The sequence below is a fragment of the Carcharodon carcharias genome, chromosome 22 (assembly GCF_017639515.1).
Source record: "Carcharodon carcharias isolate sCarCar2 chromosome 22, sCarCar2.pri, whole genome shotgun sequence".
NCBI lineage: Eukaryota > Metazoa > Chordata > Chondrichthyes > Lamniformes > Lamnidae > Carcharodon > Carcharodon carcharias.
Window position 1 is genome coordinate 29,850,294 of NC_054488.1, and position 27,823 is coordinate 29,878,116.

The window sequence follows — 27,823 nt, forward strand, 5'->3', positions numbered from 1 at the left end:
AGACAATAGCTCACTACCATCTTCTCGGGGGAATTAGCAATGGGTGGCAAGATCTGGCAGTACCCACATCATAAGAACAAATTAAAAAAGGTGCTAACAACAACTTATATTTATAGAGCACCTTTAATGTAATGAAATGCCCTGAGGTGCTTTACAGGGGCATTATAAAACAAAGTATGACACCAAGCCACATAAGGGGATATAAGGTCAAATGACCAAAAGTTTGGTCAAAGAGGTAAGTTTTAAGACGTGTCTTCAAGGAGGAAAGTGAGGTAGAGAGGCGGTAAAGGCAGGCAATTCCAGAGCTTGAGGTCCAAGCAACTGAAGCAGCTACCAATGGTGGAACAATTATAATTTGGAATGCACAAAAGGCCAGAATTAGAGGAGCACAGATATTTTGGAGGGCTGTGGGGTTAAAAATAGGGAGGGTCAAGGCCCTGGAGGGATTTGAAAACAAGGATGAGAGTTTTAAAAGCAAGACATGTTTGACCAGGAGCCAATGTAGGTTAGTGAGCACCGAGATGACAGGTGAACAGAACCTGCTGTAAGTTGAGACACAGGCAGCAAAGTAAACATAGGAACATAGAAAATAGGAGCAGGAGCAGGTCATTCAGCCCTTCGAGCCTGCTCCACCATTCAATATGGTCATGGCTGGTCCTCTACCTCAACGCCATATTCCCGCTCTCTCCCCATACCCCTTGACACCTTTAGAGTCCAGAAATCTATCTATCTCCTTCTTAAATATATCCCCTTCTTAAATACATCTAGTGACTTGGCCTCCACAGCCTTCTGTGATAGAGAACTCCACAGGTTCACCACCCTCTGAGTGAAGATGATTTTCCTCACCTCAATCCTAAATGGCCTTCCCCACAGCTTGAGACTGTGACCCTTTATTCTAGAACCCCCAGCCAGAAGAACATCATCTCTACATCCAGGCTGTCCAGCCCTGTCAGAATTTTATGTTTTGACCAGATCCCCTCTCATTCTTCTGAATCCAGTGAATACAGTCCTAGTCAACCCAATCTCTCCTCATACGACAACCCTGCCATCCCAAGGAATCAGTTTGGTGAACCTTCGCTGTACTCCCTCTATGGCACACATATTCTTTCTTAGGTAAGGAGACCAAAGCTGCACACAATACTTTCACCAAGGTTCTGAACAGCTGCAGTAAAACATTCTTGCTCTGGTACTCAGGTCCTCTTGCAATGAAGGCCAACATACCATTTGTCTTATAACTGTTTGTTGCACTTGCATACTCGCTTTTAGTGATTGGTGTTCAAGGACCCTTTGTATGTCAACATTTCCCAAACTATCATCATTTAAATAATACCCACTCACTCAATTTGTTTAAATCACCTTGAAGCCTCTTAACATCCTCCCCACCACTCACAATCCCACCAAGTTTCATGTCGTCAGTAAACATGGAAATATTACATTTGGTTCCCTCATCGAAATCATTGATATATATTATGAATAGCTGGGGCCCAAGCACTGATCCTTGCGGTACCCCACTAGTCACATGCTGCCACTCCGAAAAAGAACCATTTATTCCTGCTCTCTGTTTCCTGTTAGTTAACCAATTCTTAATCCATGCCAATATATTACCCCCAATCCCATGTGCTTTAATTTTGCACACTAACCTTATGTGGAACTTTATTAAAGGCTTCCTGAAAATTCAAATACATTACATCTACTGGTTCTCCCTTATCTATTCTGCCAGTTACAGCCTCAAAAAAATCCAGCAGGTTTGTCAAACATGATTTTCCTTTCTTAAATCCAGGTTGACCGTGTCCAATTCCATTGATATTTTCGAAGTGTCCCATTATCACACCCTTTACAACAGATTCTAGCATTTTCCCTGCTACTAATGCTAGGTTAACCAGTCTGTAGTTTCAATTGGCCTCAAGGTTTTAGTGGTAGAATGTGAGAGATCAACCAGAAGTGCACTGGAATAGTCAAGTTTAGAGGAAACAGAAGCAAGGATGACGCTATCAGTAGCAAATGAGTTGAAATAGAGGTGAAGTCGGGCAATGTTATGAAGGAGTGTGCAGCAGGTCAGGATCACTGTGAAGCAGACTGGGAGAAGTGTGCAGCTGATTAGGATCACTGTGAGGCACAGGGCACAGAGTGTGAAGTAGGTTAGGATCATTGTGAAGCTGGTCAGGATCACTGAAGTGAGAGGGGAAAAGAAAAATCAAATTGTGACATCACAGACAGCCATAGGTTGATTGGCTGATGTGTTTTGTAGTTTTCCTTGCCTTTCTCCAAAGTTAGTCGAAAATGCTGGGAAATTAAACACTTCATTTTTTTATATAAGGGTTAAGTAAAGCATTTCAACTAACCTCCCTATATTCAAGTAACAACAGAAGAAGAGAAGTGAGTAGTTGGTTAGTCTTTGTTTTAAGTAGCAAGTTTTATTGTCTAATAGATAGAGGAAAGGCAGGGCAGCTTCAATCTCTGGAGTGCACATCCTGTTCCATGTGGGAACCCCAGGATGTTTCCTATATGCTGGATAATCACATGTCCAGGAAATGTTATCAGCTGCAGCAGCTCAAGCTTTGGATTTCAGAGCTTGAGTAGCATCTGGCATCACTGTACCACATCCACAAGATTAAGAGCTTTGCGGATAGCACGTTTATAGATGTGGTCACCCCATCGTCTAATAGCGTGCAGGGACAGAGGAAATGGGTGACCAGTAGGCAGTCAAGAAGACATTGAAATGCTTTACTTAACTCTCACTATCAAAAAATGAATTTTTAAATTTCCCAGCTTCTTAGACTAACTTCCTAATTTTGGAGAAAGGGAAACAAAGCTACAATGCTCACCAGCCAATCAACTCAGAGCCTTCCTGTGATGGTCATAATTCTTGTACTTCTCTGTAATTTCCTCGCAGATTTGTTTCTCTACATCTTTATCACTATAGTGGCCTATAGACTATGCCGAGAAATGTCATCGCACCTTTTTTGTTCCTTAGCTCTACCCAAATAAATTCTGCCCTTAACCCCTCTGGGACATCCTCTCGCTTCAGCACTGCAACATGTTCCTTAATCAATGCTGCCACATCTCCTCCTTTCACAGAATTGTTACGGTTAAGGAGGCCATTCGGCTCATCATGTCTAATAATCATCCAATGCCCTCCTGAATGCCTCAATTGAACTTGCCTCCACCACACTTCCAGACAGTGCATGTCAAACCCTAGCTGCTCACTGTGTGAGAAAGTTTTTTCTCACCTCACATTTCCTTCTTTTCCTATCTTTCCTGAACACCCTGTTTCCAGGAATATTTCTTCTACAGGCATATAAATAGTACAAGTAATAAGAGGAGAAGTGGAGCCAGTTCGGGTCCAAAAAGGTATTTACAAATGGAGCTATTAAATACCTCGTGGCTGAGGTATTAAATGAATACTTTGCATCTGTTTTTACCAATGAAGAAAATGCTGCCCAGGTCATGGTGAAACAGGAGATAATTCAGACACTTGAAGGGCTTAAAATTGATAACGAGATGGTATTAGATAGGCTGTCATAAAGCACACTGCATCCTGAGCTTTATCAATAGGGGCATAGATTACAAAAGCAAGGAAGTTATGTTAGACCTGGAAAAAACACTGGTTCGGCCTCAACTAGAGTTCTGGCACCACACTTTAGGAAGAATGTGAAGACATTAGAGAGGGTGCAGAAAAAATTCAAGAGAATGGCCCCAGGGGTGAGGAACTTCAGTTGTGTATAAATATTGGAAAAGTTGGGACTGTTCTCCTTGGGACTGTTTTCCCTAACTGGCGCCACTCCTCCTCTAATCACTCTTTTACTATTTATATGCCTGTAGAAGAAATATTCCTGGATGCAAGATTTTCTTGGAGAAGGTTGAGAGGAGCTTTGATGGAGGTACTCAAAATCATGAGGGGATCTGGACAGACTAGATAGGGGGAAACTATTCACATTGGTGGTAGGATCAAGAACCAGAGAGCATAGATTTAAGGTAGTTGGCAGAAACCTTTTCACGCGGCAAGTGGTTAGGATCTGGAATGCATTGCCTGAGAGTGTAGTGGAGGCTGGGTCAATTGAGGCTTCAGAGGGTTATTATCTGATAAGGAAAAATTTGCAGGGCTATGGGGAAAAGGCAGAGAATGGTTAGGTGAATTGCTCCTTCAGAGGGTCAGCACAGGCACAATGAGCTGAATGACCTTCTGTGCTGCAACAATTCTATGATAAGAATGGAACCACGAGAGCAATCCACCCATCTGGATGAAAGTGGAGAGGTGTTGCAAGCAGATAATGTGATCAACTGTATCAAAGGCTGCAAACAGGGCAAGGTGAGGAGGGGAAGAAAAGAGTTGACGTTTCGAGTCCTCATGACCCTTCGACCGAAGGGTCATGAGGACTCGAAATGTCAACTCTTTTCTTCTCCGCTGATGCTGCCAGACCTGCTGAGTTTTTCCAGGTAATTCTGTTTTTGTTTTGGATTTCCAGCATCCGCAGTTTTTTGTTTTTATCAAGGTGAGGAGGGAACATTTACCTTTGCCCTGGTCACATAGGATGTCATTTGTGACTTTGATAAGGTCAGTTTCTGTACTGTGGTAGGGGCAGAAACCCAAATAAAGGAATTCAAACATGAAGTTCTTAGAAACACAAGAATGGATTTGGGGGGGTGACAACACTTTCAAGGACTTTGGAGAGGAAAGGGAGGTTTGTGATGGGATGGTAGCTTGCAGGACAGAGAGGTCAAGTGCTGGTTTTCTGAGGAGAGGAGTGATGACGGCAGATTTAAAGGAGAGAGAGGCAACACAGAATCAGAATCACAGAATTGTTATAGCGCAGAAGGCGGCATTTGGCCTGCACTGGCTCTCTGAATGAGCAACTTACCTAGTGCTACTCCCCTGCCTTCTCTCTGTATCCCTGCGCATTCTTCCTTTTCAGACAACAGTCGAATTCCCTTTTGAATACTTCAATTGAAACTGCCTCTACCAGACTCCCAGATAGTGCATTCCAGACCCTAACCACTCTCTGTGTGAAAAAGCTTTTCCTCATATCACTTTTACTTCCTTTCATGAGTGGAAACAGTTTCTCCTTATCTACTCTGTCCAGACCCTTTCATGATGTTGAATACCTCTATCAAATCTCCTCTCAACCTTCTTTTCTCCAAGGAAAACAGTGTTAACTTCTCCAATCTATCTTCATAACTGAACATCTTCATCTCTGGAACCATTCTCATGAATCTTTTCTGCACCCTCTCGAATGCCTTCACATCTTTTCTAAAGTGCAGCACCCAGAACTAGATGCAATATTCAGCTGAGGTCAAAGAAGTGACCTATACAAATTCAACATAATCTCCTTGGTCTTTGTCATATAAGGGTGGTTGGGCAGAGCAAGTAGAACAGTACTGTCCATATAATGATGTAAAGAGTCACATGATCATAGACTGTGTGCAGTAGAGTCTGGAAGGAGCCAGCAACAATGTATGGCAGGATCTTGGAGATGTGTATAGTTATGGGTTACCGATGAATGGTTTAGGTACAACCATACAAGCCTCCAGACCTCTTTGCAAGACACCACACAACATTACAACATGGTGGCAGTGAAGCATGAACCCTAAAATTCCAGAAAAAGTGGAGCAGGAACCCAGGGTCTCAAAGCATGAAAAACGAAAGAAACTGAAGCCTGACCTAAGTGAAGTGCACCTAAATTGATGACACAGTTGGAGATCACTTGAAAAGAAGCTCCATTGCAGACGTGGAGACTGAAGGACTCCACCAGGGCATATGGCCGTCCACTACCAGGCCTGATTGAACGCAGAGTTAAGGGACCTAGCTAGATCTCAAAAAGCTGAGCAAAATTTAACAAAGGAAAATAAGCCTCAAAGGCAGCAGAAGAATCCACTGCGCAGATGAAAAGCCAGACCTGATCAGACACAGTGGTAGAGTCAAGGGACCTGGCCAGTTCGCAAAAAGACCAGGAAAAATGTTTTAAAAGTAGAAAAAGACTGAAAAGCTGCAGAAGAATCTACTGTGCAGATGAAAAGCGAGAGCTGAGCAGACAAGGAGGCAGAGTCAATGGACCTGGGGACTGAAGGGCTTTGTCAGGGCATGTGGATGACCATTGACAAACCTGATCGAACACAGAGCCAAGGGACCTGGCCAGAACAAAAGACTGAGCAAAATTCAGAAAAGAAAAAAAGGCTGAAAAGAAGATAAATCCAGTGTGCAGGTGCAAAGAAGAACCTGAGTGAATGCTGAGTCAAAGAACCTGGTCAAATCGCAAGAAGGGTGAGCAAATTACAATAAAAAAGCTGAGATTACCTTTTAAATTAGGCAGCCAAGAGGACCAGCACATCCAGAGCACAGCTGGAAGAAAGCTGCTGCAATGGGTCCAAAGCAGGCACCATACGGCACGTGATGGCTGAGCTTGACTGAAAGGAAAAAATGGTTTTTAAAAACGGCAGGCTGGGCTAAAAAATTGCCTTCCATTTAACTCCCAACCTCGAAGTAGCACATGGCTAGCCCAAACAGCTTGTTTTGACGTTTCCTGGAGAAATCAATACATTGAAGAACCAGGTGTGATATCGCAGCCAGGGCCTGCTAAAACCTGACAAAGTGCAGGAAGAACAGAGAGAAAGAAAAAAAGGCAGCTGCAGAGCCATGTTGAAGATAAAAAAAAATTCCAAGAGATACTCACCTGTTTAAAAAATGCTATGGAAAGTAAATCGAAACTACTAGAACCCAGTGTAGGCTAAGGCAAGGGTCAAACCAGACCCAAAATTGGGAGTCTTAGAGAAGAAAATTTTTGGATTACAGGGGTGCATCAGGATTAAGCGATAAGTCAAAAAAGTACAAGTTAATATGTTTTTATACCTGTTTGTGGATGAAATAATCCCAAGACAAGGTATAGGTGAATCCTCAACTACATTTGGTGAGATATTAAAAGCCTTTGGCCAGTATTTTAAACTCCATGTTGTAGGGAGTGCAGACCTTAAAGGAAGATCTAGAACACTCACAAAAAACCATTGAAGGGGCAAGGAGGCCCCAGGGCAAAGGAGACAGGGGATCCCAGAGCGAGGGAGACAGAGACTCAAGGTCGAAGGATCCAGGAGACACCAGGGCAAGGGAGACACAACCTAAGCAAACCAGAAGACAGTCATAGACTGTTAGTGCAGTGAAGTACATAAGCTATCATGAGGTATAATAATTTTCATAATATTTTTCTGGTTCAGTGTAAAGTAGGTTTATGGGGGTTTGTGTTGTACTGTCTGTGTGTATGTGTGATTTAATTACATCTTGTAGCCAAGCAGACTGCAGGTTGAAGTTATCAAAAGAATTAAGGTGTAGAAGTGTTTTTAATATGTTAGTGAGTAAACATGGTTGGAGTCTTAGCATGTAAGGTGTAAAGGGGATTTGCATTTGTAGATAGATGAAGGGGGATTTGGTTTTCAAAGAGATCTCAAGCTGTTTACAAACAGCCAGACAAGCAAATTAAGAAATGTGTTTATTTTTCTCAAGAATTATTGACAATATATAGTGGCAACATGAAAAGATTTATATTATAAGAAAGGTAAAGTTCCAAAGACGTATGGGCAATGGAATTTACACAGTAAAAGGGAAAAACATGTATCAAAGAGAAGGAGGCTATGTGTAAAAAAAAAAGACTGTGTAAGATCTACCAGAAGTATGAGGAGCCTCCAGTATTTGTGCATTAAGTCTGTTGCCATTAGAAACCAAAGCTGGGAAAAGCCACTTTGAATCCTTCTGCCCAGGGTATCGTGTTAACTTGCTGGAACTGTTAAATACCTTTTTTTTTAGCATTACCTTAACAGGGGTGTAACTGGAAGCCAGATTAATTAGGGGTTTTAGGAGTTATAATGGAAGTAATTTGTAGACCTATATATGTGCTTGAATTCTTTTCTCTTGTTAATAAATGTTTAATTTAGTTATTTAAAAAAATCTCTTAAGCCTTGGTGGACTTATTACTTCTGAACTCAGAGCACGCATTTCGAAATAAATACAAATGACAAAACCGTTGTGATAGCATGATCAAGTTTCCCTCATGGATTTGATCCAGCTGGCACACATCATCTGCCATGTCATAACAGAGCCGAAGTGCTTACTGCAAAGAAAGAAGAGGCTAGAAAGCAGCCAAAAGGTTTAAAAATAGAGTTTTTTGAAGATGCCAACACATTATCCAAACTGTGACAGCAGGTGGCAATGTGGAGTGAGCAGCTGGCTGTGAATGAAGGAATGCTATCTGACAAAACCTGCAAAAAGAAAATGAAGCTATTCCACAGGAAAATGTTCGTATCAAAGCTGATCTGGAAGTACCGAACCAGATATTAGCCAAGCACAAAAGCAGGCAGAAAAACTACTCAAAGAAGTCGTTGCCCTGAAAGACTCTTTGACGAATCAATACACAGACCTGGATAAAGATGAACAGCTAAAGAAGATGTTGAATATGCTATGTCAACAAAAGCTGCATTGGAAGTATCAGTAGCAACAAAATAATACACTGAGGTGCAGCATTAGTTGGCAAGAGGTCAACAAGAAAATAAACAGTTGAAAGAACAGCTGACCGTCCACCAAGGTCAAATGTAAATGGAGTACATAACCCTTCATCAGCATGAAGAAATGAAGGCTGACTTGAACAGCAAAATGGAAGGGCAGCAGAAGAAACTCAAGGAGACTCTTCTGAATTACAAGAAAACTTAAGACAAAGCAATTGAACTTTGCAAAGAAAAGGAAAACCTGGTGAAGGACCTTCACATGTTACAAGATCCCTCAGGTCAAAGTTTGTTCCTGTGGAAAATTATGAAGAGAAACAAAATGAACGTAATGTCACTCTGAACAAACTGAAGAACCAGTTGGCAGAGAAGTCTTAGCAATATTCTATATTCCAGGAAGAAGCCAAGTGGAACAAGAAAGAGACTGAAGAGCTGTAGAACCAGCTGAATGGAAAAGAGGAAGCATTGAAAGGCAAAGCTGTAGAACGATCCGAGCTGTGAGCCGATCATGAAGCCACAAGTAGAACAATTACAGAACTGAAACAAGCTAAGACTTTGCCAGAGATAGGCCTGGCCAACAGTGAAACTAAATGAAGGACAAGGACAAAGCTCTGCTGCAGACAGAGAAAGAGAAGACAGAAAGAATATTGGAAAATGTAAATTTGACGCTGCTGCTCAAGGAACTAGGAGAAAAAGCACTGGCTGCTTCAAGCGTACTGAGCACCACTGAGCTGTTGAAAAATGACTTGGCTGAAATGAAAACCAAGGACCTAGAATGTCAAGAAAAAGCTGAACAGTTGCAAGAGAAAGTAGAAGTTCCCACAAAGGTGCGTGAAGAGTCTCAGAAACAACTAGCAGAAGCAAAATTTAAAAATCTGAGCTTGAAGGATAGCACACATGAATTAGGCTCTGTTAAGGAAAATTGTTCAATGTAGAAAACTTTCATGTACAGAAAATGAGTTTGAGGAAATGTTAGAACTTCATTGTGGAAAGAGCATGAAATTCTTGAACTTCGATCCAATGAAAGATGAGATGTACAGTATGGAGCAAGTTTAGACTGTATAAGGAATTAACTCCGAAACAAAGACAAACAGAACTCAGCAGAGTAGCTGCTGAGCTGAATGAAAATGTTCATTAACTTCAAAATTATTTGAAAATAAGAGAGTAAACAAATATTTGGCTGAAACTGTAAAGCAAGGAAGGTTCTATTTTTGAAACATCAACATCAAGCAAGAATATGGCGGACCCACAGAAAAAAAGTGAACATTCCCCTCGGAAGGAACAGGACAAATCCATTGTGTCAGAATACTGCAGACAGGTTGTTGATAAAGAGAAACTCAACTCGAAGGAGTGCAAAAAGCGAATCAAATAGAGACAACCAAGTGCTGGAAACACAGAGTACTACAATTTGAATGCCAAACCAACAAAGTCAACCAGAAACAACTGAGTATGCCATTCCTCCAAACATGACAGAACAAGTTCTGGAAGAACTGACAAGCCTCTAGAACGTCTGAATTTATGAAGTCAGAGACTTGATGGAAGGAGAAGGGGTAGCAAGTGAAGAAGATTGTATTGTAAATATATTTGGGTAAGGACTTGGAAGTGTAAGGGTGTTCGGGCAGAGCAAGGGTTAATGTGGGACTGGAGAACACTATCGCCCATGTAGTGATGTAGTAGAATCTGAAAGGAGCCAGCTTAGAGACAGCATTGATATTCCTTGTCTTACCTTGGATATGTGTATAGTTAAACAGTTTACATTCAACCATACAAGCCTCCAGACCTCTTAGTGAAACACCAAACAACCTTATAACACGTGTCCTCTATGCCACTATTAATAAAGCCAAGGATACTGTATGCTTTATTAACTGCTCTCTCAACCTGTCCCGTAACCTTCAATGATGTCTGCACATACACACCCAGGTTCCTCTGCTCTTGCACCCCCTTTAGAATTATACCCTTTATTTTATATTGTCTTTCCATGTTCTTCCTACCACAATGAATTACTTCACAGTTTTCTACATTTAACTTCAATTGCCACTGTCCGCTGATTTCACCATTTTGTCTATAGCCTTTTGAAGTTCTACACAATCCTCCTCACAGTTCACAATGTTTCCAAGATTTGTAACAACTGCAAACTTTGAGATTGTGCCCTATACACCAAGGTCTAGGTCATTCATATACATCAGAAGAAGCAAGGGACCAAACACTGATCTCTGGGGAACTCATTACAAACCTTCCACCAGCACAAAAAACATCCATTCTTTGCTTCCTGAAGAGAGAAAACCATTTACAATATTGGCTAACTTGGGGGGTCAGGAGAGGAAGTTTAATGGGAATGGGATCGAGGGAACAGGAAGTGGACAAGGTGAGCTCAGAGAGGACATAGGAGAGAAACTAGAGAAGTGTGTGAGTTCTGGGCTCGGGGTAGGGCAGGACAGGGAGGAGCATTAAAGGAATTTTGGCCAGGTGGGCTAGTAGAAGTGAATGACATGGCAGAGGCAACTGACTGAATATCTCAATCTTAGTGGCAAAGAGGTCCACGAGCTCCTTGTACTTATTATTAGAGGTGACAGAGGAAGGGACTGGGATAAGGGTTGAAGAAGACCATCTACAGTAGAGAAAGGAAACCTCATTAATCTTCTTGTTACTTCCTCAAAAAATTCAATCAAGTTAGTCAGGCACAACCTTTCCTTAATAAATCCATGCTGATTTGATTAATCCATGCCTCTTGGAATGACGATTCATATTGTGTCTCATAATTTTTTCCAATAATTTGTCTATCACTGGGGTTAAGGTGATTGGCCTATAATTTTGGTTTATCCTGTATTCATTTGACATCCCAAGGTCACTAGATTTAGGACTCCCACCCTTTATAAGAACATCTTTGTTCTGAACTCTCCTTAGCTCCTCCATGAATGCCTCTCACTGCTGACATTGATTTACCTTTAAGTAGCTTTTTCCTGTCCACTTTTATTAAGTCACATCTCAGCTTAGTAAAATTGGCTTTTCCCCAATTTAAAACTTTTACTCTTGGTCTTTCTTCATCCTTTTTCATAACTACTCTATATCTAACTCAACTATTATCACTTCCACTAAAATGCTCTCCTACACATACCACTTCTGATGCACAGATTCACTCCCTAAACTAAGTCCAGAACTAAAGTCCTTATCTTGTTAGATTTGCTACACACTAGCTAAAAAACATTCTCCTGAATATATTTTAAGACTTTGGCACCTTCTGTACCTTTTACACTGATTTAATCCAGTTAATATTAGGGTAGTTCAAATTCACTATTATTTCTGTCCTTTTGTTTCTGGACTTCACGGCAATTTGCCTATATATTCGCTCTTCTATCTCCTTCTCACTATTGGGGTCTATACTATACTCCCAGCAGTGTGACTGCCTCTTTTTTGTTTCTTAGTTCAACTCATATGGCTTCATTTGATGCTCATTCTTGTATATCATCCTCTTTACAGCTGTTGATTGTTTCGTTAACCAATATTGTGATCCTCCTCCTTTTCTACCACCGCTCTATTCCGTCTGAAAACTCTGTAACCAGCTGCTCCTGCCCATCTTTAAACCATATTTTAGTCATAGCTATGATATCATACTTCCAAGTGTCCTAAGGCTCATCTGCCTTATTTACTCGACTCCTTAAACAACTCCTTTGTTGTCTATTTTCTAGTCTTTGATTCCGTGACTTTCCATTCTTGCTTCCTGATTTTCTGCCTTATATTTCCAGTTTTGCTTTCATCCCTTCTGAAACTAAGCTCAGGTTTCCATCCCTCTCCAATCTAGTTTAAATACTTACCAACTTCACTAGCAAATCTCCCTGTCAAAATATTGGCCCAGGAATTGATGAAATGTTAGTGAGGGAGCCATGCACAACACAGAATCTCAACATTCCCTTATTTAGTGGGAGTTCACAGTCTTATACATAATGAGAGAACTCTTAACACCAATGGAGCATTTCCTTTCCCACATCACATAATTTCACAGAAAAGTGACTCTTTATAAGATAGGCTATTTTGCATTATAGAAAATGTTCCTAAAGGTGGCAGCAGAGCAGTATTGTAATACACTTTCTGACCATCCTGATGCTTTTCCTCCCTGTTCCTCTACTGACATGATGCCTCGCCATCTCCAAGCATGCCTCTTTTTCTCTCCCTACCGATCTTCTACTTCTCCCTCTTTCATTCCTCTGCCTTTTCTTCCCCTGATCCTTTCCCTCTCCCCGCCTCTCCAACTCTGCTGCATTTCTCTCTCCCCCAACCGCTACTTTTCCCTCTCTCCTGCCTCTTCCTCTCTCCCTGTGTCAAGTTCCAGTATATTATGAACTTTTAGTCAATACTTTAAAAAATTGAACACAAACCGACTATTAAGATGGCAATCTAGTTTAAACACTTACCAACATTACTAGCAAATCTCCCTGTTGGCCCAGGAATTGATGAAATGTTAGTGAGGGAGCCATGCCCAACACAGAATTTCAACATTCCCTTATTTAGTGGGAGTTCACAGCCATGTATAAACATACTAAAAATGAGTTCTCAAGTGACGTAAGAGTCCAAAGTGCGACCTACAGTCTCTGTCACAGGTGGGACAAACAGTGGTAGGAGGAATGAGTGGGTGAGGTGCCCAGGTTGCCACATGCTCCTTTCGCCATTGACACTTGGTTTCAGCTAGCCCTTGGCGATGAGACTCGAGGAGTTCAGCTCCTTCCTGGATGCTTTGCTTCCACTTCAGGCGGTCTAGGGCCAGGGATTCCCAGATGTCAGTGGGGATGTTGTATTTTTCAAGGAGGCTTTGAAGGTGTCCTTGAAGCGTTTCCTTTGCCTTCCTGGGGCTCGCTTGCTGTGTTGAAGATCCGAGTAGAGTGCTGTTTCGGGAGTCTCGTGTCAGGAATGCAGATGATGTGGCCCGCTCAGCAGAGATAATCGAGCGTGGTCAATGCTTCGATGCTGGGGATATTGGCCTGAGCGAGAACACTGGTGTTGGTGTGCCTATCCTGCCAATGGATTTGCAGGATCTTGCTGGTGGTACTTCTCCAGAGTTTTGAGGAGCCTGCTGTACATAGTCCACACCTCTGAGCCATATAGGAGAGATTTTTTTATTTATTTATTCATGGGATGTGGGCTTCACTGGCTCAGCCAACGTTTATTGCCCATCCCTAGTTGCCCTTGAGAAGGTGGTGGTGAGCATCCTTCTTGAACCGCAACACTCCCTGTGGTGCCCACTTACAGAGCTTTTAGGGTGGGAGTTCCAGGATTTTGACTCAGCGACAGTGAAGGAACGGCGATATATTTCCAAGTCAGAGTGATGTGTGGCTTGGAGGGGAACTTCCAGGTGGTGGTGTTCTCATCTATCTGCTGCCCTTGTCCTTCTAGATGGTAGCGGACATGGGTTTGGAAGGTGCTGTCTAAGGAGCCATGGTGAATTTCTGCAGTGCATCTTGTAGATGGTACACACTGCTGCTACGGTGCATCAGTGGTGGAGGGAGTGAATGTTTGTGGATGTGGTGCCAATCAAGTGGGCTGCTTTGTCCTGGATGGTGTCAAGCTTCTTGAGTGTTGTTGGAGCTGCAGTCATTTAGGCAAGTGAGATGTATTCCATCTTGTATTCCTGTCTTGTGCCTTGTAGATGGTGGACAGGCTTTGGGGAGCCAGGAGGTGAGTAACTCATCGCAGAATTCTAAGCCTCTGACTCGCTCTTGTAGCCAAAGCATTTATATGGCAACTGCAGTGCAGTTTCTGATCAATGTTAACTCCCAGGATGTTGATAGTTGGGGTTCAGTGATGGTAATGCCATTGAACATCAAGGGGTGATGGTTAGGTTCTCTCTTGTTGGAGATGGCCATTGCCTGGCACTTGTGTGGTTACTTGCCACTTGTCAGCCCCAGTCTGGATACCGTCCAGGTCTGGCTGCATTAGGAAATGGACTACTACTTCACTATCTAAGAAGTCGCGAATGATGCCGAACATTGTGCAATCATCAGTGAACATCCCCACTTCTGACCTTATGATGGAAGGAAGGTCATCGATGAGGCAGCTGAAGATGGTTGGGGACACTACCCTGAGGAACTCCTGCATTGATGTCCTGCAGCTGAGATGACTGGTCTCCATCAACCACAACCATCGTACCTTGTGCTAGGTATGATTCCAACCAGTGGAGAACTTTCCTCCTGATTCCCATTAGCACCTGTTTTGCTAGGGCTCCTTGATGCCACATTCTGTCAAATGCGGCCTCGATGTCAAGGGCAGTCACTCTCACCTCACCTTGGAAGTTCAACTCTTTTGTCCGTGTTTGAACCAAGGCTGTAATGAAGTCAGGAGCTTGGCGTCAGTGAGAAGGTTATTGCTAAGCAAGTGCTGCTTGATAGCACTGTTGATGACCCTTTCCATTACTTTACTGATGATCGAGAGTAGACTGATGGGGCGATAATTGGCCAGGTTGTCTTGCTTTTTGTGTACAGGACATACCTAGGCAATTTTCCACATGGCCAGGTAGTTGCCAGCATTGTAGCTGTACTGGAACAGCTTGGCTAGGGGCGTGGCAAGTTCTGGAGCACAAGCCAATCTACAGGTCCACAGGTCAATGAAAGTGGCAATGCAGTTGGATAAGATAGTCAGGAAGGCATATGGCATGCTTGCCTTCATTGGTAGGGGTATTGAGTATAAAAGCTGGGAAGTCATGCTGCAGCTGTATAGAACCTTGGTTAGGCCACGCTTGGATGATGGTCACATTACCAGAAATATATGGAGGCATTGGAGAGGGTGCAGAGGAGGTTTACCAGAATGCTGCCTGGTCTGGAGGCTATTAGCTATGAGGAGAGGGTGGAGAAACTCGGATTGTTCTCACTAGAACGACGGAGATTGAGGGGTGATTTGATAGAAGTTTACAAAATTATGAGTGGCTTGGACAGAGTAGATAGTCAAAGCTTTTTCCCAGGGTGGAAGAGTCAATTACTAGGGGACATAGATTTAAGGTGAGAGGAGAAAACTATCAAGGAGACGTACGGGGCAAGTTTTTTTTACACAGAGGATAGCGAGTGTCTGGAATTCGCTGCCAGAGAAGGTGATGGAAGCAGGTACGATAGTGGTGTTTAAGAGGCAGCTTGACAAATACATGAATAGGATGGGAATAGAGAGATACGGACCCCGGAAGTGCAAAATGTTTTTGTTGACGGGCAATGTGATCGGCGCAGGCTTGGAGGGCCGAAGGGCCTGTTCCTGTGCTGTACTTTTCTTTGTTCTTTGTTCACTATCGCCGGAATATTGTCAGGGCCCATAGCCTTTGCATTATCCAGTGCATTATCAGCTGTCTCTTGATATCACATGGAGTGAATTGAAGGTTGGCATCTGTGATGCTGGGGACCTCCGGAGGAGGCTGAGATGGATCATACACATGGCACTTCTGGCTAAAGATTGTAGCAATTGCTTCAGCCTTATTTTTTGCACTGATGTGCTGGGCTCCTCCATCACTGAGGATGGGGATACTTGTGGAGCCTCCTCCTCCAGTGAGTTGTTTAATTGTCCACCACCATTCACGACTGGATGTGGCAGGACTGCAGAGCTTAGATCTGATTCGTTGGTTGTGGGATCGCTTAGCTCTGCCTATCGCTTGCTGATTATGCTGTTTGGCAGAGAAGTAGTCCTGTGTTACAGCTTCACCAGGTTAGGTATTCCTGGTGCCTGCTCCTGGCATGCCCTTCATTGAACCAGGGACCCCTGGCTTGATGGTAATGGTAGAGTGGGGGATATGCTGGGCCATGAGGTTACAGATTGTGATTGAGTACAATTCTGCTGCTGCTGATGGCCCAGAGCGCCTCATGGATGCCCAGTCTTGAGTTGCTAGATCTATTCAAAAGCTATCCCATTTAGCACAGTGGTAGTGCCACACAACACGATGGAGGGTATCCTCAATGTGAAGGCAGGACTTCGACTCCACAATGACTGTGCGGTTGTCACTCCTACTGATACTGTCATGGACTGATGCATCTGCTGCAGGTAGGTTGGTGAGGATGAGGTCAGGTATATTTTTCCCTCTTGTTGGTTCCTTCAGTATCTGCCGCAGACCCAGTCGAGTAGCTATGCCATTTAGGGCTCGGTCAGCTTGGTCAGTATTGGTGCTACTGAACCACTCTTGGTGATGGACATTGAAGTCCCCCACCCAGAGCACATTCTGCACCTTTTCCACCCATATGTTCAACATGGAGGAGCACTGATTCATCAGCTGAGGGGGGGGTGGTATGTGATAATCAGCAGGAGGTTTCCTTGCCCATGTTTGACCTGATGCCATGAGTCTTCATGGGGTCCGGAGTCGATGTTGAGGACTCCCTGGGCAACTCCCTCCCAACCACTAGTATACCACTATGCCACCGCTTCTGCTGGGTCTGTCTTGCCAGTGAAACAGGACATACCCAGGGATGGCGTTGGTGGTGTCTGGGACATTATCTGTAAGATATGATTCCGTGAGGATGACTATGTCAGGCTGTTGCTTGACTAGTGTGTGAGACAGCTCTCCACATTTTGGCACTATCCCCCAGATGTTACTAAGGTGGTCTTTACAGGGTCGACAGGGCTGTTTGCCACTGTCGTTTCTGGTGCCTAGGTTGATGCCAGGTGGTCAGTCCAGTTTCAGTCCTTTTTTGAGCCTTTGTAGCGGATTGATACAACTGAGTAGCTTGCTAGGCCATTTAAGAGTCAACCACATTGCTGTGGATCTGGAGCCACATGTAGGCCAGAACAGGTAAGGACAGCATAAGTGAACCAGATGGGTTTTTACAGCAGCCGACAATGGTTTTTGCATGGTTATCATTAGATTTTTTACTGAATTCAAATTCCACGATCTGCCATGGTGGGATTCAAACCCAGGTCCGCAGAGCATTACCCTGGGTCTCTGGATTAATAGTCCAACAATAATACCACTATGCCATCGCCTCTACCAAGTTCTGTAGACCATGAGCTTGGTGCCAGGTTTAAGGTCTTGGTCTTCAAACACTGTCTTTCTCAAGCTGATGGCTGTGCTGGCAAACTGAAGGTGCTGGCAACGTGAAGGTGCTGTTGAACCTCGTTTTCGATGACTGTCCTTGCCCTTGTTGACAGTAGGCTTCCAGGGTATGGAAAATGGTTCATTTGTCCAAGGCCTCATCGTGGATTTTGATAACTGGGTGTGTGGAGGGGCCATTGTCTATTGAATGTTTAGCGTAAGGCCAATACTCTTGTGAAGGTGTTGATGATGGCTTGGAGCTCGGCCTCCAAGTGTGCGCAGACACATCATCGGCATACTGTCGTTCAATGTCAGAGCACGTGATGACCTTGGATCTGGCTTGTAGGTGGGCAAGGCTGAACATGTTCCCACTTGTTTGTAGTTTTGCCAACCTCTGTCCTGCTCTCGTAGCCACAGTATTTATATTGCTAGTCCAGTTCAGTTTCTGGTCAATGGTTACCCCCAGAATGTTGATAGTGGGAGAATTCGACGATGGTAATGCTGTTGAATATCAAAGGGAGATGATTGTTAGAGATGGTCATTCCCTTGCACTTGTGTGGCAGGAGTGTTACTTGTCACTTGTCAGCCCAAGCCCGAATATCCTCCAGGTTTTGCTGCATGTGGGCACGGGCTGCTTCAGTATCTGAGGAGTCGCAAATGGTGATGAACATTGTGCAATCATCAGTGAACATCCCCATTTCTGACCTTAATATTGAGAGAAGATCATAGATGAAGCAGCTGAAGATGGGCCTAGGGCACAACCCTGAGGAGCTCCTGCAATGATTTCCTGGAACTGAGATGACTGACCTCGAAAAACCATAACCTTTGTGCTAGGTATGACTCCAAACAGTGGAGAGTTTTCCCCGATTCCCACTGAGTCCAGTCTTGCTAGGGCTCAGTCAAATGCTGCCTTGATGTCAAGTGAAGTCACTCTCACCTCACCTCTGGAGTTCAGCTCATTTGTCCATGCTTGAACCAAGGCTATAATGATGTCAGAAGTTGAATGGCTCTGGTGGAACCCAAACTGAACATCAGTGAGCAGGTTATTGTTAAGCAAGTGCCACTCGATAGCATTGCTGATGACCCCTTCCATCACTTTACTGATGATTGAAAGTAGGCTGACAGGGCAGTAATTGGTCAGGTTGGATTTGTCTTGCTTTTTATGTACAGGACATACCTGGGCAATTTTTCACATTGCCAGGTAGATGCTATTGTTGTAGCTGTGCTGGAACAGCTTGGCTAGGGGCATGGCAAATTCTGGAGCACAAGTCTTCAGTGCTATTGCTGAAATACTGTCAGGGCCCGTAGCCTTTAAAGGATGCAATACCATCAGCCATTTCTTGATGTCATGTGGAGTGAATCAAATTGGCATAAAACTGGCATCCGTGATCCTGGGGACCTCCAGAGGAGGCAGAGATGGATCATCTACTCGGCATTTCTGGTTGAAGTTTGTTGCAAATGCTTCAGCCTTATCTTTTGCATTGATATGCTGGGCTCCCCCATTAATGAGAATAGGGATATTTGTAGAGCCGCCTCCTCCAGTGAGTTGTTTAATTGGCCACCACTATTCTGGACTGGATGCGGCAGGACTGCAGAGCTTAGATTTGATCTCTTGGTTGTGGAATCACTTAGCTCTGTCTATCGCTTACTGCTAACGCTGTTTGGAATGCAAACTGTGTTACAGCTTCACCAGATTGACACCTCATTTTTAGGTATGCTTCATTGAACCAGAGTTGATCTCCTGGTTTGGTGGTAATGGTTAAGTGGGGGATATGCCAGGCCATGAGGTTGCAGATTTCCAGCCTTGAGGTACTAAATCCGTTCGAAGTTGATCCCACTTAGCACGGTGGTAGTGCCATACAACACAATGGAGGGTATCCTCAATGCGAAGACGGGAGTTCGTCTCCACAAGGGCTGTGCGGTGATCACTCCCACTGATGCTGTCAAGGGCAGATGCATCTGCAGCAGGCAGGTTGGTGAGGGTGAGCTCAAGTCTGTTTTTCCTTCTTATTGATTCCCTCACCACTTGCTGCAGACCCAGTCTAGCAGCTATTTCTTTTAGGACTCGGCCAGCTCAGTCTGTAGTGGTGCTACTGGGCCACTCTTGGTGATGGACATTGAAATCCCCCACCCAGAGTACATTCTGCATCTTTGCCACTTCCATCAAGTAGTGTTCAACATGGAGGAGTACTGATTCATCAGCTGAGGGGGGTGCAGTATGTGGTAATCAGCAGGAGGTTTTCTTACCCATGTTTGACCTGATGTCATGAGACTTCATAGGGTCTGGAATTGATGTTGAGGACTCCCAGTGCAACTCCCTCCCGACTGTATACCACTGTACCGCTCTACTGGATGTGTCCTGCCTGTCAGACAGGTGATGGTGGTGTCTGAGACATTATTTGTAATGTATGATTCCATGAGTATGATTATGTCAGGCTGCTCGTCTAGCCTGTGATTCAGCTCTCCCAATTTTGGCACAAGTCCCCAGATGTTAGGAAGGAGGACTTTACTGGGTCAACAGGGCGGAATTTGATGTTGTAGTTTCCAGCACCTAGGTCGATGCCAGGTGGTCCACCGGTTTCATTCCTTTTAGAGGTTTGATACAACTGAGAGCCTTGCTAGGTCATTTCAGAGGGTATTTAAGAGTCAACCGCATTGCTGTGGATCTGAAGTCACTTGTAGGCCAGACCAGGTGACAACGGCAAATTTCCTTCCCTAAAGGGCCTTAGTGAACCAGGTGGGTTTTTACGATAATTGTTTCATGGTCATCATTAAACTTTTAATTCCAGATTTTTAATTGACTCAAATTTCACCATCTTCTGTGATGGGAACATTACCCTGGGTCTCTGCATTATTAGTCCAGTGACAATACCACTATGCCACTGGCTCCCCTTATCTTAAGGTCTTGGGCAATAGATACAAGGGAAATGAGGAAGAACTTTCTTACGTGACAAGTGATAATGACCTGGAACTCTCTGCCTGCAAGAGTGGTGGAAATGAAGACAAATGAATGATCTCAAAGGAACCAGGGTGGCACTTGAGGAAAATAAACTTGCAAGATTTGGTAATGAAGAGAAGTCTGGAACTGACTGGCTTGTTCCGCAGCGAGCCAGCAGGAACTCGATGGGCTAAATGACCTGCTTCTGAGCGATAATGATTTTACAACTAAATGATTACTATGGTCGCTAAGGGTAGCATTAGATTAAAAGAAGTGACTTATAATGTTGTGAAGAATAGTAGTAAGCCTGAGGATTGGGAGAATATCAGAAACCAGCAAAGAGCGACCAAAAGTTGATAAAAAGGGAAAAGATAGAATAAACATACCAGGAATACAAGAGCTTTTCGTAAGATCATAAAAAAAGGAGCAGGAGTAAGCTATTCAGCCTGTCAAGCCTGCTCTGTCATTTAATAAGATCATAGCTGATCTGTTTGTATCCATAACTCCACTTTCCTACCTGCCAACACCCCTCCCCCCGCCCCTTAACCCTTGATTCTCTTGTAGATGAAAAACTTGTGTAATTCAGATTTACATATATTAATGACTCAGCCTCCATTTCTCTCTGTGGAAGAGAATTCCAAACACTAACGATCCTCTGAAAGAAAAAATTTCTCCTCATCTCCATCTAGAATGGGAGATCCCTTATTTTTAAACTGTGTCTTCTAGTTCTAGATTCCCCCACAGGGGGAAACATCCTCTCAACATTTACGCTATCAAGCCACCTCAGAATCTTATGTTTCAATAAGATCACCTCTCATTCTTCTAAACTCCGTTGAGTATAGGCCCAATTTGCTCAACCTTTCCTTATAAGACAACCCTTTCCTCTCAGGAATCAGCCTAGTGAATCTTCTCTGAACTGCTTCCAATGCAAGTATATCTCTCCTTAAGTAAGGAGACCAAAACCATACAGAATACTCTAAGTGTGGTCTTATCAATGCCGTGTACAGTTGTAGCAAGACTCTACTTTTATACTCCACACCTCTTGTAAGGAAGGCCAACAATTCTGATCCCTCTGTACTGCAGCATTCTCTCCATTTATATAATATTCTGTTTTTTTTTTCCTGCTAAAGTGGACAGCCTCACATTTTCCCACATGATGCTCCATCTGCCAACTTTTTGCTCACTCACTTAACCTATTGCAGATAGGTTAACCTACTTATCCTTTTGCAGATTCTTGGGATCCTTCTCACAACTTGCTTTCCTACCGATTGTTGTATTGCCATAAATTTGGCTACAATATAGTCTGTTCCTTCATCCGAGGCATTAATAAAGATTAGGCCCCAGCACTGATCCCTGTGGCACTCCACTAGTTGCAGTTTGCCAAATTGAAATAGCCCCATTTATTCTGATTCTCTGTTTCCTGTTAGTTAGCCAATCCTCTATTCACACTATCCTCAACACCATGAGCAATTATCTTGTGTAGGAACCTTTTATGTGGCACCTTGTCAAATGCTTTTTGAACATCCAAATACACTACATCTACTGGTTGTCCTTTATCCATCCTGCTTGTTACATTGTCAAAGAACTCTAACAAGTTTATTAAATATGGTTTCCTTCTTACAAAACCATGTTGACTCTGAATATTTAATGTTTTCTAAATATCTTGTTACTACTTCCTTAGTAATGGATTCTAGCATTTTCCCAATGACAGACGGTAGGCTAACTGACTTATAGTCTCCCACCTTCTGTCTCCCTACTTTCTTGAATCGAGGTGTTACATTTGTGGTTTTAACCAATCCACTGGCACCTTTCCAGAATTTAGATAATTTTGGAAAATTACAACCAATGTAACCAAAATCTCCGCCCCACAGCCAGAATTCTATGTCGTTTATGCTCATGGTTAGTGGATGGGCCAATCAACCAGGTGCCCTTCACGTTTCTGCTACAACCTCAATCCAGGGTGGGATGAAATATAATAAAAAAAGATGTCTGGAGTTCTTTGAGGTCTGCTGTCAGATGCTTGTATGTGCTGCAAGACATAATTTTCTGCATTTTTTCCTTCCCATTTAATTTGTGCAGGTCTGCAGCTCGGTGTGGCAGCACCCCAGCAGCTGTCTGCCTTCAAGGGGCTCATTAGAAGCACCCGCTTGCACCCTCACTTTTCTCAGCAACCGCCCACTTCCCACTCCCCCCAGCAGTGCTGAGCCTTTCTCAGTGAGTGTTTCACGCTGGCTGCCCGTTAATTGGCTAGCCAGCGTGAAATTGTGTTCGGGGGCTGATCACAGACAGAAGTACATTTTGCGTCTGCTTCTGGGCCCGCCAATCGCACGCGCCTGATGAGCACAAGATCAGGCCCACTTGTTTTAAGACTCTAGGCTGCAGGCCATCAGATCCAGGGGACTTCTCAGCCTTTAGTCCCATTAGTTATCTCAGTACTTTTCCTCTAATGATTGTGATTGTTTTACGTTCCTCCTTCCTTTTTGCCTTATGACTCCCTTTAAGCATTTTAATATATAGTGCATTAAATTGTTATTATTTTTGCCTGAGATAAGATGAGCACAAAACTGTTCAAGGTTTCTGTCATTTCCTCATTTCCCATTACTAATTCCCTAGTCTCATCCTCTAAGGGACCAATGTTTACTTTAGCTACTCTTTTCCTTTTTACATACCTGTAGAAGCTTTTATTATCTGCCTTTATATTTCTTGCTGGTTTTCTCTTATACTCTTGATTTTTTCCTCCTTCATTTTTTTTAGGTAATCCTTTAGTGGTTTCTAAAGTTTTCCAATCTTCAGACTTACTACTAATATTTACTGCATTGTACAACTTTTCTTTCAACTTTTTACCATCCTTAACTTCCTTACTTAGCCATGGATGGTATATCCTTCTCAGAGAGTCTTTCTTTCTCAAGTCTTTAGTTCACTCTGGGAGTCCAAGTTGCAGTAGCAACATGCATGTTTAGGTCAGGGGCTACAGGTAATGATGGTAGAGCTCCAACATTCTTTCCAGCACATGGCTGACCAGGAATCTCTCCCATTTTTAGCACTTGTCATTGCCACATTTTAGAAGGATTTTCCATGTTATCAATGCACATTTCTTGGACATCAAGTCTCAGGGTGGATGAACCTCTGCCTCTGGGTCAGAGGCAGGGATGCTAATCACTGCACCACAAGCCCTCCTCTGGAGTCTTTACAAATATATGAAAAGCAGGAGAGTGCTAAAGTAAACATTGATTGCTTAGAGGCAGAGACTGGAAAAACTATAGGAAGTGATAATGATATTCTGGGCTAGATTTTCCCCTTGGAGTCGGGAGCCACAAGTCAGACCATTTCCCATTGTTGCATTCGCAACTTTTATAAGTCGGGAAAGTCCCAAAAGATTTTGGTCTCTGGGAGTCAGGGGCGGGCTGGAATTGGGAACATCGCCCTCAGGAACAGGCCTGGGGTGAACAGAAGCGTGCGGGTGGCGAGGCAGGCTGGTTAGAAGGCCCGCTTCACTTCATTGGGATATCGTCCCAGTTCTGTACAGGGTTGTTAGGCTCCCTAGCTGTCATCCCTCATACCCATTCACCATCTCCCCGCCATGCTACCTCATATCTCCATGCCACCTCAAATTCCCCGATGACCCCTCTCATTGCTCATGGCCCCTCCACACCCTTACGTCCCCCTCTACACCCCTTCTATTACCTTCATGCCCCTTACAAAAGAATGCAAGAAATAGGGACAGGAGAAGACAACACAGCCCATTGAACCTGCTCCACCATTCAATACGATTATGGCTGATCTCAGGCTTTAACTCCATTTTCCCGCCCGCTCCATGCCCCGTGTGTCCTTCATACCCACTCTTCCAGTATCCACTATGTGCAGAACGAATGAGCCATATAATCACACTGGCAACTATTTGAAATGTTCCTGAAACTGAGAAAATAAGCAAACAGGCTTTGAAAATCTTTGAAAAAAAAAATGCCTCTTACAACCTCATAAAACTAATTCAAACACAGCCATTCATAGTATCAATGACAAAAGCATAAATTTTTAAAAGCTCTCAGGGACCAATCATTTAGGACGGATATGAGGAGAAATTACTTCACTCAAAGGTTTGCGAATCTTTGGAATTCTCTACCCCAGTGGGTTGTGGATGCTCTATCTTTGAATATATTTAAAGCTGGGATAGACATGTGTTAGATCTCTCAGGGAATCAAGGGATATGGGAAGCAGGCAGCAAAGCGGAGTTGAAGCCTAAGATCAGCCATGATTGTACTGAATGGCAGAACAGGCATGACAGGCAATGGGTACTCCTGCTCCTATTTCTTGTATTAATCCTCTTGACACTTCTTAATCTTGTCCAAAATGGCACTGAAAAACCACATTAAAGTTAGAATAACTAATTACAACCATATAAGCTGTCAATCAAAAAACCAAAACTAGCATTCCCTTCTGCAACTGTGTAAACAGTCCCCTGTCCATTCGCCATTGTTGGAACTCAGCCAAACATCCATAATGAGGCCATCTAGAAAAAACTGATCTGTTGATACAGTTGCCAGGAAAAAGAAAACAGGGACCTAGAGGCCAGTTAATCTAATATCAGCAATCGGGAAAATGCTGGAACGTTTTTGTTAAGAAAGCTTTAACATTTGTTAGATAAATATTCATGCACCATTAGGCTCTTAACTAAACCTGGCTCATTGCTTATTACTAAATCTAATCTGACCCACTCATTTTTTGGCTCTAGAACATATTGCTGTAGAAAATTATCCCTGGCACTCTCAAGGAATTCACTACCTTTTGTGACATATGCTTGAGTCTCACCTTTGCCCTCTACCAATACTTTCCCTCTCCTGATGCTCTGCATCACTCTCTCCTTGTGCCGATACTCTGCTTCACCCTGTGCTGATACTCTACCTCACCCTCTCCCACCCTCAATACTTTGCCTCACCCCCTCCCTGAACAGATACGTTGTGTCTTCCTCATTCTCTCCTAATACTGTTGCCTTGTCCCTCTGCCTCACCCTCTCCCTGTCCTGATACTCTGCCTTGCCCTCTGCCTCTTCTTGTCCCTATACTGTCTCTGCTGATGCTATGCCAAGTCTTCTCCTGATATCTGCCTCAACCTTTCCTAGTCCCAATATCCTGTGGTGCTCTGTCCTGATTTGATGGCATAGAACAACACAGATTGTGATTATGTAACTGCACATACAAAATGTGATGATGACATGCGTTCACCAGACTGTGATATAATTGCACTGTGCACAATGTGATGATGTCACTGCATTCAGTACTGAAAACTGTCTTGTGTTTTCTCTCAATACTTCTGAAGTACAGTTCCATGGCCATCATGACCTTAGAGAATATTACACCCAAGCCTGACACCCACACACTTCCCATCTGATAACGTTAGACTGATCAAGAAAAAACCCTATCTATTTTCCACTCTCTAGCCCAGAGGCACCAAGATCAACTTCAGTGCTGTGACTTGGCTGAGGCAAGCTAAGTGCCCACAGACCTGATTACTGGGCTGATGTTTACTATCGTACCTGCAATGGCTGTTTGTTCCTGGTCGCCACAACGTCTGCACTTTGCTCAGGCCCAGCATGAAGAAAGCCATGTAGCTGGTAATTGCAACATCAGTAAGGCTGCTCAACCCATCCATCTGATCAAAGACATTCTCCCAGTAGGCTTTCAGAGCTGGTGTCCCTGGTGGGTAACTGCCATACAGGTGTGAGTCCAATATATCAATCACTTCCTGGTTAACTGATGATTCAAACTTCCTAGCAAAAAATGTTGGTCTGGTCATTTGCTGTGAATAAAGATGCAGAAAACGGAATCAACACTGCGAATCAGGAAGGAGAATAACTGCCTTTCAAATATGCATTTTAGGATCATAAAATGGTTACAGCACAAAAGGCACATTCAACCCATCATGTTTATGCTGGGTCTCTGAAAATGCAACTCACCTAGTTCCATTCTGCTGTCTTTTTTCCTCTAGCCCTGCAAATGTTTTTCTTCTGATAATTCTCTAATTCCCTTTTGAAAGCCATGATTGAATCTGCCTCCTCTAAACACTATGCTGTTGCATTCCAGATCCACTTGCTGCGTAAAAAAGGTTTTTCCACATGTCTCCGTTGCTACTTTTGCCAATCACCTACTTCTCCATCCTTCCGCCAGTGGGATCAGTTTCTCCCTATCCAGTCTGTTCAGAGCCCTCATGATATTGAATACCTCAATCAAATCCCCTCTCCAATCTATCCATGTAACTATCTTCACCCCGGAACCATTCTTGTGAATGTGTTCTGCACCTTCTGTAATGCCTTCACATCCCACCTGAAGCGTGGTGCCCAGAACTGGACACGATACTCCAGTTTAGGCCGAATCAATGTTTTATACAGATTTATCAAAACTTCTTGGTTTTTGTACTCTAAGCCCCTCTTTATAAAGTCCAGAATGCTGTACTCATTACACATCTTTCTCAACCTGCCTTGCCACCTTCACTATATCCCCAGGCCCCTCTGCTCCTGCTTTCCCTTTGGAACTGTATCCTTCATCTATTTTTGTCTCTTGCTGTTCTTCCTACTAAAATGTATAATTTTCCCTGCATTACAATTTATTTGTCACTTATCCATTCCAACAGCTTTATATCCTTTTGAAGTTATCACTATCCTCCTCACAGTTCACAATATTTCCAAGTTTTGTGTCATATTTGAAGTTGTACCCTGTACACCCAAGTCTAGGTCAGTAATACATATCAGGAAAAAAGCAGGGATCCTAACATCCTCCAGTTTGAAAAACAAAAGCTCACCATTAAACTAATTCCTCGCTCCACGTTGACTTGATAAATACTCTTTCGCCCAAACAAGGCAATTGGAAGCACATACCCTTTTAAAGTTCAATATAATATCATTTGCGTGCAGGAATTGTTGATCATCTGATTTCTTATTGCTCCACAAACAACAGAAATTAAATTTTGAGGCAGCCAGAGCAGGGGAATAGAAATAAAAACACAGAAAAGATAATTCTGAACAAAATGTAATTTATGAAGTGAACGGTGGCATTTTCGGGTAAAATTTGCTTCAACAGCAAATTATTTTGGAAGAATGCCATTTTATTTCAAGAGGTACCATCCATTGCTAGACAGCATTTGAGGTACTTGGTCTAGGGTGACTATTACTTTCTTGCTTAAATAGATTTTAGAAGAGTACAGTCAAGATACATCTCACCTCATGGGGAGGCAATGGCATAGTGGTATTGTTACTAGACTAGTAATCCAGGAACCCAGGGTAATGCTCTGGGGACCCAGGTTTGAATCCTGCAATGGCAGATGGTGGAATGTAAATTCAATAAAAATCTGGAATTAAAAGTCTAATGATGATCTTGAAACCATTGTCGATTGTTGTAAAAATCCATCTGGTTCACTAATGTCCTTTA

General features: G+C 43.3%; 1 protein-coding gene across 1 annotated transcript in view; it reads right to left on the bottom strand.

The window, feature by feature from the left end:
* Nucleotides 1–27,823, bottom strand: part of xylt2 (xylosyltransferase II) — a 324,124-nt gene that overhangs the window by 54,774 nt on the left and 241,527 nt on the right. The window contains exon 9 of the mRNA XM_041216822.1: nucleotides 25,936–26,198. Within this exon, the coding sequence (XP_041072756.1) occupies nucleotides 25,936–26,198 (263 nt within the window). The remainder of the gene's footprint in view (nucleotides 1–25,935; nucleotides 26,199–27,823) is intronic.